The sequence below is a fragment of the Orycteropus afer genome, unplaced genomic scaffold (assembly GCF_000298275.1).
Source record: "Orycteropus afer afer isolate SDZICR_OR568_19922 unplaced genomic scaffold, OryAfe1.0 scaffold00319, whole genome shotgun sequence".
Taxonomy (NCBI): domain Eukaryota; kingdom Metazoa; phylum Chordata; class Mammalia; order Tubulidentata; family Orycteropodidae; genus Orycteropus; species Orycteropus afer.
In genome coordinates, this window is record NW_006921906.1 from 3,155,762 (window position 1) to 3,167,348 (window position 11,587).

The following is an 11,587-nucleotide window of genomic DNA, read 5'->3' on the forward strand; positions in this document are numbered from 1 at the left end:
CAGAACAGGAAGAGAAAAATGAAACCACTGAGAAAATTGTCCAAGATTTGTTGGAGGAAAACTTCCCTGATATGATGAAATATGAGAATATATCCATTCAGGAAGTCCACTGAACCCAAAACAGGATAGACCCCAAAAGAAAAACACCAAGACATATCATCATCAAACTTACCAAAACCAAAGATAAAGAAAGAATCATGAGAGCAGCATGGGAAAAAACGAAAAGTTACCTACAAGGGGCAACCAATAAGACTAAGCTTGGATTTCTCGACAGAAACCGTGCAGGCGAGAAGACAGTGGGATGGTATATATAAAACACTGAAAGAGAAAAATTTCCAGCCAAGAATTATGTACCCAGCAAAATTGTCCCTCAAATGTGATGGTGAAATTAGGATGTTTCCTGACAAGAAGAAATTCAGGGAATTTGTTAAAACCAGACCTACTTTACAAGAGATGCAAACAGGAGCCCTTTGGACAGAGAAGCAACAACAGCCAACAACAAATGACCATTAACACACATGATGATATAACCCAGAAACCAACCCAGTTATGGAAGTATCCAAAGTAAAAAGGCCTACAAGATTATAAACAGGGAACCAGAGACACCAACCAACAAATGAGGACAGCTGCCAACCAAAGACAGGGAAAAAAAATCTGTGTTGTTACAGAACTTCTAGATGGGAGGAAAGTCAAGACAACTACAAGATAAAACAGGCTGTTCTACACTTGGGAAGAAAGCTATAAATCACAGGGTAACCTCAAAGAAAAATTATAAACCTTCACATCAAAATAAAAAAGAGGATCAGCATAAATATTCAGCAAATACTAAAACAATAGCAATGAAGGAAGTGATGACATGATTCATAAACAAAATGAGCTCAGCATAGAAAATTATATGGAACAAAGAAACCGACACAATGAGAAAGCACATGACAAAAATGACAGCAACAAATTCATGTTTTCTGATAATTACATTATCTGGCAAGCAACTTCTCTCTAAGATTGATGGAAAACTCCAACACCTCAACACCAAAGGAATTAACAATCCAATTGAAAAATGGGCAGAAGACATGAATAGACACTTCACCAAGGAGGATATTCAGTGGTCAGCTAATACATGAAAAGATGCTCACAATCATTGGCCATCAGAGAGATGTAAATCAAAACAATAATGAGATATACCATCTCACTCTAGCACTCAACACTAATGGCAAGGGTCAATGAGACAGAAAATAACAAATGCTGGTGGGGTTGGAGCTCTCATATACTACTTGTATGACTATGAAGTGACACAACCACTGTGGAAAGCAATAGGCAATTCCTTAGAAAGTTAGAACTGGAGATACCATTTGACCCAGCAATCCCATTACTAGGTATATATCCTAGAGTGGTGAAAGCCAGGATAGGAACAGATACATGCACACTCATATTCATCACAGCACTATTTACAATAGCAAAAAGATGGAAACAACCTTCATGCCCATCAGTGGAAGAGTGGATGACCAAACTATGGTACACACACATACTGGAATCCTGTGTAGCACTAAAGAATAATGTAGAGTCTGCAAAACACCACATAATATGGATGATCTTGGAGGACATTATGCTGAGTGAAATATGTCAATCACAGAAGGACAAATACAGTATATTAGTTCATTGTTGTGGAGGGTCAAGGAAAGGTTTATATATGGAGGGAAACTTTCTTTTTTGGTTGCCAGGGTGATGGGGGAGGGGAGGGAACACTGCAAAAAAAAAATGCATTGACCCATGTCACTTTAGTTTTGTGTATTTCACTGTACATAAATATTTCAATAAAATGCATTAAAAAATAAAAATAAAATAAAATAACTAACCAAGAAAGACTGAGAAGATGAGAAGGAAAAAGAGGAAGACCAGGAGAGTATGTCATAAGAAGCCGGTATTAGAAACAATTTCAAGAAGAGAAAGGGGTCCATATAGCAAATGCTACTGAAGGATCAAATAAGTTGAGGACTCAAAAGTGTGTCTTATTCTAGAAGGAGTCCCTGGATGGTGCAAATGATTAAATACTCTACTACTGGCTGAAAGGTGGGCAGTTGGAACCCATCCAGAGAGAACTGAGAAGACAGGCCTTGCAATCTGCTTCTGAATGGTCACCACCTTGAAAACCCTATGGAGTAGTAGTTCTGTGCACACATGGGGTCGCCATGAACTGGAATCAACTTAACAACAACTAATATCAGCAACATTCTTAACAATATGGAAGTTATTGAAGGCTGTTTCAGTGGAGAGCTAAAGGCAGAAACCAGACTGGAGTGGGTTTAATGGAATTTAAGACTGGAGACAGTGAGCCCAGACAATTCTTTCAAGAAATTTGGCTATGAAGGGAAAAAAGAGAGTCAGAGCAGTGTTTTGTTGTTGTTGTTTTGTTTTTAAATGTGAAAGACTTGACTCTAAATGCTGATAGAAAGGAATCAGTAAAAAGGGGGAGGTTAAAGTAACAAGAGGGGGAGTACTTAGCAGCCAAATGTTCTAAGGAGGAGAATACAAATGGAATAGTTGGCTTTGGAAAGGAGGAGATAAGACTCCTTTATAACTTGAATAGAGGATGAAAAGATGCCTAAGATCCAGGTGGGTCTATAGATTTGGTTAGAGTAATTTCAATCTAATGGTTTTTATCATATTTATGAGGGAGCCATTTGGCCATCTGCTGAGAATGAAGGTTGGAAGGAAGAGGTAAGAATTGAAGAAGAATGAAGAAGATTTGAAATAGGTAGTGGTAAAGAATGAGAAAGTAACCTAGTTAGAGATATATTTGGATTGCTGAGCAGTGATGAGAATCCAGTTGAGATTGGATTTACAGTAGATGTATTTCCCTTAGTGTATGATTTATTCCACAGGATTAAGTTACTGGTGAAAGCCTAGGTAAGACAAGAGCTGAATTTATGTGCAGTTATAATTTTTTGGATGGGTGTCATAAGAGTTTTAAGAAATTGGTAAGAAAAAATGCACGTGAAATCTAATCTGCTTATGGACAAAGCACAAACAGAAATGGTTAAAGAAAAGGTATGTAGACTGTCTTAGTTCTCTAATGCTGCTGCTATTACAGAAACACCACAAGTAGATGGCTTCAACAAAGAGGAATTTATTCTCTTACAGTTTAGGAGGCTAGAAGTCCAAGTTCAGAGTGTCAGCTCTAGGGGGCAGGTAGAGGGCCTTTGACCTTGGGCTTCAGCTCTGCCTCTTATTCCAATCTTGCTGGAGCAAGCTAGAAGCTTCTTCTGACTTATGAGGCTGATGAACCCAAGATCGACAGGTAAAATGGCACAGACCCAAGATCAGCAGGTAACACGGCAGGCCACTTGTTCAAGTCAGGAACAATTCCAAGAACAACAAGCAACATGGCCCAAAATGTGCCAAAAAGCTAGAGACATTTCCCACAGTTCTTCCATATATACTGGAAATAGGCCATACCTCAAAGGCTCCCTTTCCACTGATTAACATCTCACAGCAGATTCTAAAATGGAAGTGCTTATACTTTGATCCTGGGGAGTAACTACATCCAGCTGCCAAACCACTGAAAACCTCAGCCCAGCCAAGTTGACACACAACCTTAACTGCCACATAGGCCAATAGACTAGAGATCAAGATGAGGTCAAAAATCAAAATGAGAGAATTGCTGAATGGTCAAATCATCCAAAAAAATTGTGATCAGAGAATTCGTAGATTGAACTGTTAAGAAGATAAAAGTAAGAAGAAGATATGATGGTGGAAGTATGGGAGGGTGCTAAAGTCTAATGGAGAAGATCATTGACCAAAAGGACCTCACTGAGAAGTGAGACATCTTTCAATACCCTGATTTGATCAAAATTTTCTTGTACATTAACTTCTAAATCTTTACATTTCTCCTTTCTTATTTAAGCTGTTAAGCCACATAAAATTGAAATTTGTGTGTGGTGTGAGATTACTACTTTTATTTTCTTTTATTTGGATAATCACTTGTCCTTGGACCATTCATGAATAATGCTTTCCATCTTCAGTGCTTGGCAATACCAGCTCTGTCATAAATCAAGTTTGTATTTAAGCATGGATCTGTTTGTGGTACCTGTATTAAATTCCACTGATCTGTTTGTCTAAACTTATACCTATACACTAATGACTAAAGATGATATGAGATGTGAGATTGCATAAAGGACATCACACATGAAGAAAGCAAAAGGTCATTAAAAAGACAGGAAAGAAAGAAAAGACCAAAATGAATGTCAAAAAGAGACTCTGACACTTGCTTTTGAATATAGAGTACCTAAAGCAAATGGAAGAATTAATGAAGGAAAATAGCTGAGCAGATTTCAAAGGGTGGCTCAAGAAGACACAGTAAATGTAAATGTGCAAAGACGCAGAGTTAGAAAAACAAAAGGGGAGAACACACTTGGCATTTTTCAAGCTGAAAGAGCTGAAATAAAAATTCAAGCCTTGAGTTGCAATATTGAAGGATTCTATGGGGCAAAAGGGAGCTCTAGTAGCATAGTGGCTAAGGCACTTGACTGCTAACCAGAAGGCTGGCGGTTCAAACCCACCAGCCACTCCTTGGAAGGAAGATGGGGCAATCTACTTCCTTAGTGATACTGCCTCGGAAACCCAAGGAGGGGTCGCTGTGAGTCGGGTCCGACTCGACGGCACATAACGACAACAACAACAACATGGGCAAAATATTGAACAATGCAAAAAGCATCAAAAAAGATGGAAGCAATACACAGAATCACTGTACCAAAAAGAATTTATCAACATTCAACCATTCCATGAGGTACCATATTCTCAAGAACCAATGGTATTGAAGGACAAAGCCTAAGCTGCACTGAAGGTAGTGAAAACCAAGTCTCTAGAAATTGAGAGCATACCAATTAAGATATTTCAACAAATGGATGCAGTGCTAGAAGCAGTCCTTCATCTGTGCCAAGAAATTTGGAAGATCCTTGGCCGATCAACTGGAAGAAATCCACATTTGTGCCCATTCCAAAGAAAGGTGATCCAACAGAATGCAGAAGTCATTGAACAATACCATTAATATCACACATAAGTAAAATTTTGCTGAAGATAATTCAAATACACTTGTAGCATCACCTCAACAGGGAACTGCTGGAAATTCAAGCTGATGTTAGAAAAGGCTATGGAACAAGGGGTATCATTGCTGATGTCAGATGGATCTTGGCTGAAAGCAGTCATTCTAGTTAAGTGCTGTCGAGTTGGCTCCCTCATAGTGACCCTGTGCACAACAGAATGAAACACTGCCCAGTTCTGCGCCATCTTCACAATCTTTGCTGTGATTGAGCCCATCATTGCAGCCCCTGTGTCATTCCATCCCTTTTTTGGCTGACTCTCTACTTTACTAAGTATGATATCCTTCTGCAGGGAATGGTCCCTTCTGACAACATGACCAAAGTAGGTAAGACGAAGTCTGGCTATTCTCACTTCTAAGGAACGTTCTGGCTGCATTTCTTCCAGGACAGATTTGTTTGTTCTTCTGGCAGTACATAGTACTTTCAGTATTCTTTGCAACACCACAATGCAAAGGCATCAACTCTTATTCAGCCTTCTTTATTCATTGTCCAACTTTCACATGGATATGAAGCAATTAAAATTACTAGGACTTGTGTTGGGAGCTCTGGTAGCGTAGTGCCTAAGGCACTTGACTGCTAACCAGAAGGCTGGTGGTTCAAACCTACCAGCCACTCCTCAGAAGGAAGATGGGGCAATCTACTTCCATAGTGATACTGCCTCAGAAACCCAAGGAGGGGTCGCTATGAGTCGAGTCCAACTCGATGGCACATAACAACAACAACAACAGGACTCCTGTTAGGCGCTTGCTAAAGGGACATGGAGGTGGCATCATCTGACCTCCTCTAACTTCACGAGAGGAAGACAGAATCACCATCAGCAGCCCCAGACCTGTTCCTATGAGGCCAAACATGCCTCCACCCTCTAGCCCTCTTACTAACCTTGATACCAACTGTTCTTCCACAACACCCACCACCTCTCTGCTGGGTTTGATAATTCACAGCAATGGCCACACAGAACTCACAGATTGTGGGGGTTATTAGGGAAGCAACAGGCTACAACTCAAGTACAGGAACACGCTCAGTCTCTCAGCTGGCAGTCTCTCTCAGCCATCAGTCTCTCTCAGCTGGCAGAGATATTCCTTATGCCTCTAGGAGGGCTCATTTTGAGCCTGGCAGAGTGGCAAATCAACCAATCCCAACATCAGAGTTCTACATACCTGAGAGAAAGCAAACTTTCCCAGAAGATTACTTCATGCTGTACCAACAGAAATGTTCCAGGTGGATGACTTTAACAATCAAGAGTGTAAATTGCATGGTCCCATCCAGTAATCCAGTGGGAGTTACAAAGACTATGGCTAGAAAAACCATACCATGTAATTTACTACACTGTAGTGCATCTTAGTCTTCAAAGTGACATCTTTGTTACTTAACACTTTAAATTGGTCTTTTTCAGTAGATTTGCCCAGTGCAGTACACTGTCTGATTTCTTGACTGCTGCTTCCATAGGTGTCAATTATGGATCCAAGTAAAGTGAGAATATAAAAAATATGTTTACCATTATTTTATTGACTGTGCAAAGACATTCAATCATATATATCATAACAAATTATGGATGACATTTTAAAGAATGGAAATTCCAAAACACTTCATTGTACTTATGCAGAACCTGCATATAGACCAAGAGAAGTAGTTCAAACAGAACAAGGGGAAAATGTGTGATTTAAAATCAGAAAAGGTGTGTGTCAGGTTTGTATCTTTTCATCATATGCATTTAATCTGTATGCTGAATAAATAATTCAAGAAGCTGGTCTATATGAAGGAAAACCCAGCATCAGGATTGGAGGAAGACTCATCAGCAACATGTCATATGCAGATGCTACAACCTTGCTTGTTGAAAGTGAAGAAGGCTTGAAACACTTATTGATGAAGATCAAAGACTACAGCCTTCAGTGTGGATTATACATCAACATAAAGAAAACAGAAGTCCTCACAAATGGACCAATAAGCAACATCATGATAAATGGAGAAAAGATTGAAGTTGTCAAGGATTCTATTTTACTCAGATCCACTATCAATGCCATGGAAGCAGCAGTCAAGAAATCAAACAACATACTGCACTGGACAAATCTGCTGCAAAAGACGACCTCTTTTAAGTGTTAAAAAGGAAAGATGTCACTTGGAGGACTAAAGTGCCCCTGATCCAGGCCATGCTATTTTCATTTGCCTCACATGCACATGAAAGATGGATAGTGAATAAGGAAGCTTGAAGAAGAATTGATGCCTTTGAATTGTGGTGCTGGTGAAGAATATTGAATATACCACACTGCCAGAATAACAAATCTGTCTTGGAAGAAGTACAGCCAGAATGCCCCTTAGACATGAGAATGGCCAGACTTCATCTCATGAACTTTGGTCATGTTATCAGAAGGGACCAATCCCTGGAGAAGGACATTATGCCTGATAAAGTAGACACAAAAAAAGAGGAATACCCTCAATGACATGGATTGACACAATGGCTGCAACAGTGCAACATGAACTCAAACATAACAACAATTATGAGGATGGTGCAGGACTGGGCAGTGTTTCAATCTGTCATCACTATGATTCAGAAGTGACGCAACAACACCTAACAAGAACTACAACATACCAATACATCAAATGTTTTAATTCCTATGGCTTTCTTACTACTAATAACAACTTTCACTAATTTATACTAATTTACTAATTCTTTATTTCTACAACAATGGAAAATTTCCTAATTGCCCCTGTGGTGGATGAGAGAGTTTATTTCTAGGTATAGCTAAGGAACACTGGTGGTATAGTGGTTAAGCCCTCATCTGCTAACCAGAAGGTTGGCTATTTGAATCCACTAACCACTCTGAGGGAAAAAGATATGGCAGTCTGCTCCTGTAAAAATTTATACCCTTGGAAACTTTGTAGAGCAGTTCTACTCTGTCCTATAGGGTCGTATTAGTTGGACTGACCTTGGCAACAACAGTTTTTGGCAACTCTTATCTTGATATTGTACCTCTTCGCATTCTCTTTTATTCAGAGGTCTCCTAATAGACTCCCTACTTTGCACATAAGCTTTTTCTCCTATCCCCTGCACTATGCAGGGCCATAAAAACCAAAGCTGAAGTTCACCAGAAGTTCACAAATACCACTCAACTAGCTTTGGTGCTCTGCTTCTCTCTCTGTTCCTACTTTCACTTAGCTTATGAAATCCTTGACTTCTTTTCACTGATCAATGTATTGAAAAAGATGTTTTTCTATTTCATCCAACATAATATTTTTAGTTATGTCACTGAGAGTATCTCGTCCTCCATATTGTTGGAAATAGAATTGCCCTGACCTTCATTCTTGACTGTTCCCCTCCCTTCATTCTCCATGTCCAACTTGTCACCAAGTCCTGTGGGTAATACCCTAATCTATTCCTTCCCCTCTTTCCAAAAAACCCATTGCCATCCAGTAGATTCTGACTCACAGCAACCCTATGATACAGAGTACAACTGCCTTACAGGGTTTCCAAGGCTGTGAATCTTTACAGAAGCAGACTGTGTCATCTTTCTGCTGCAGAGCAGCTTGTGGATTCAAACTGTCAACCTTTTGGTTATTGTCAAATGCTTTAACCACTGTACCACCAGAGTGCCTTCCCTATTTAATAGCTGTAGTGGTTATGTTTGTGTCAACTTGGGTGGGCCTGGTTAAGTGGCTGGGGAGCTGGTAGTAGTTATTCCCCATGATGAGACTAGCAATTAACTCCATGGTGGGGCTTACCACAAGCAGCTAAGTAGCTGCTTTGGGTATGTGGTCTGTTTTCCATATATAAGAAGCAGCTTTGGGAACGGTCTCTAACTTATGGCACCCTTGAAACCCTGTATGTAGTTGAGTTGTTGTTTAGCAGCCAGCCGTGCTTTGCCAATCCTGGGGCTTTCAATGGACTTGAATTAATGGCCTGCCATGTGGTTTGGTAACATCAGGACTGTGCCATTTTATTTGTCGACCTTGGGCTTGTTAGCCTCAGCAGCCAGTAGCTGCCTGAGTGAAGAGATGCCTCTAACTTCAGTGGGCTGGGAGCAAGAGGCAAAGCTGAAGCCCAAGGTCGAGGGGCTTTCACCCAGCCCCTAGAGCCTGGCATTTTGAACTGGACTTAAAGCCTCCAAATTGTAAGAATAAACTCCTGTTTCTTAAGGTCATCCCATTTGTGGTATATATTCTTGTCAGAGTGGCACTAGGTAACCAGAACAATAGCTCATGCTGTATTTAGTCCTTAATAAACATTACGTATTATAGTACCCTTCAGTCATACCTCTTTATAGGCCATATTCTGTAACTTGCTATAAAGGTTATCTTTCTAAAATACAAGTGTGATCATGTCAACCAGAGCTACTTAGGTCATATCTCTTTATAGTCCATAATCTGTAACTTGTTATAAAAGTTATCTTTCTAAAATACAAATGTGATCATGTCACACTCCTGATTAAAGTGCTTAGATAACTTCTTTCTGTCACCTACAGAATAAAATCCACACTCCTAAGTGTGGCATATTTAAAATGTTTCACATTATTTCTCTTTACAATATTTCCTCAGCAGATTGAGTCATGCTCATTTTCTGACACTATCCACCTTTGTTCTGAAATGCTCATTGTCTAAGAATTAGATGATTCAAATAAATTTTTCCCATCTTTTATCAGAACTATTAATTAGAATCAAATTCGATAGATTTTTAAAGTTCTAATTCATTTACCTAGTATTTATTTGAAATCTAACTAGTAGGCACTATGTATGTCATAAGGAGCTCTGGTGGCATGGTGGGTAAGGCATTTGGCTGCTAACCAAAAGGTCATGGTTCAAATGACCAGCTGCTCCATGGAAGGAAGATGAGGCAATCTACTTCTGTAAAGATTTACAGCCTTGGAAACCCAATAGGGGTCATTATGAGTCAGAATCGACTCAATAGCAGTGGATTTATGTACATTATAAGTTTCTCCCAGTGTTTACATTCTAAAGAATGAGAGAAAGTATTAACCCAAATATCTGTTAGGAAGGGAAGAAGATAAATGAAGAAAGAGACATTTGAATAAACTAAGAGAGCCCTGATGAGGAATATATGGCATTTTGTTTGATAGAAACCTATGGAGGATTTGTAGAAGACTCGACTAGGTCTTAAAAGGTGGATAAAATTTACAAACTCAGAAAGGGATGAGAGAGAATTTTAGGTAGAAGGGTGGTGTCAGTAAAGGCAAGAGAAGTGGAGAAATGTGACCTTGGAGTACATGAAGGAGCAAGAGAATGAAGAATCAGGATGGAAAGGTAAATTGAGGCCAAAGTGAAAAAATCCTTAAATGACAGGTTAATAGATTGGGCTCTGGTTAGTTTGAATTGGGAGTTAATGTCTTTACTGTTGTTGTTGTTGTTATGTGCCATCGAGTCAAACCCGACTCATACCCAACTCATAGTGACCCCTCCTTGGGTTTCCGAGGCAGTATCACTACGGAAGTAGGATTGCCCAACCTTCCTTTCGAGGAGTGGCTGGTGGGTTTGAACCGCCAGCTGTCTGGTTAGCAGGCAAGTGTCTTAGCCATTATGCTATCAGAGCTCCCTCTTTACTAAGGGACTAATATAATTAGATTGTGACATGATCAGATGGATTGGAGTCCGTAGATACTTATTTGAACAGTCTGTTGTTCTTGTGTACTGTCAAGTCGATTCTGACTCATAGTGACTCTATCAGTCAAAGTAGAACTGTCCCCATAGGGTTTCTAAGGCTGTAATCTTTACTGAAGTGGACTGCATTATCTTTCACCTGTGGAGTGGCTGGTGAGTTTGAACCATCAATGTTTCAGTTAGCAACCAAGTACTTAACTATTGTGCCACCAGCGGTCTTATGCTAATATCTAGGCATGGTATAAGATGGAAAAGCCAGAAGGGATGCAAGAGACATTTCAGAGGCAGAATTCAGAGAAATTAAATGACCAAAGAAAAGAGAGAGAAAATGATGGGTCTAACTCAGTTCCAGAAAATAAAAAGGTAAGAATCTCATGAAAATTCCTGCATGTGATTAAGCATGTAATATTTATATTAGCCTAAATGGAATGTGTTACACATTTTAGTGACTATAAAAAGTATTTAGTGTTTCAAATAATGTTCATAGCTTAACTTTGTCTTTAGGCTTATTGTTTAATTCTTGTCTCCTTCCTCCTCCTCCTTGATTTGTTATAGCTCCTACTGGACATGGTTGGTTCTCCCGATCAGGACCTGCAGGAAGCTGCAGCTGGTTGTATATCCAACATCCGCAGGCTAGCTCTTGCTACAGAAAAGGCAAGATACATTTGAAATTTTAACAGGTATTACAAGCTACCAAATTTTACATGACACAGAACATGTCACTTCCCTGGCCAGGAAGCCTAAATTAGGAAACGTATGCAATTTCTTTAAGTACAGACAAAGGTCTAAGTAGAAATGCTAAATTACAAATGCAAAGGATGCTTTTCATCCAGAAATTACATGGATGCTTTGGAGTCTGTTTAATTTTAGGGGGTGGAAGGGCA

General features: G+C 39.6%; 1 protein-coding gene across 1 annotated transcript in view; it reads left to right on the forward strand.

Annotated features, from left to right (window-relative positions):
- The window catches only part of ODAD2 (outer dynein arm docking complex subunit 2), a 329,580-nt gene extending 318,208 nt beyond the window's left edge, over positions 1–11,372 (forward strand). The window contains exon 19 of the mRNA XM_007951926.2: positions 11,259–11,372. Within this exon, the coding sequence (XP_007950117.1) occupies positions 11,259–11,372 (114 nt within the window). The remainder of the gene's footprint in view (positions 1–11,258) is intronic.
- The last annotated feature ends 215 nt before the right edge of the window (positions 11,373–11,587 follow it).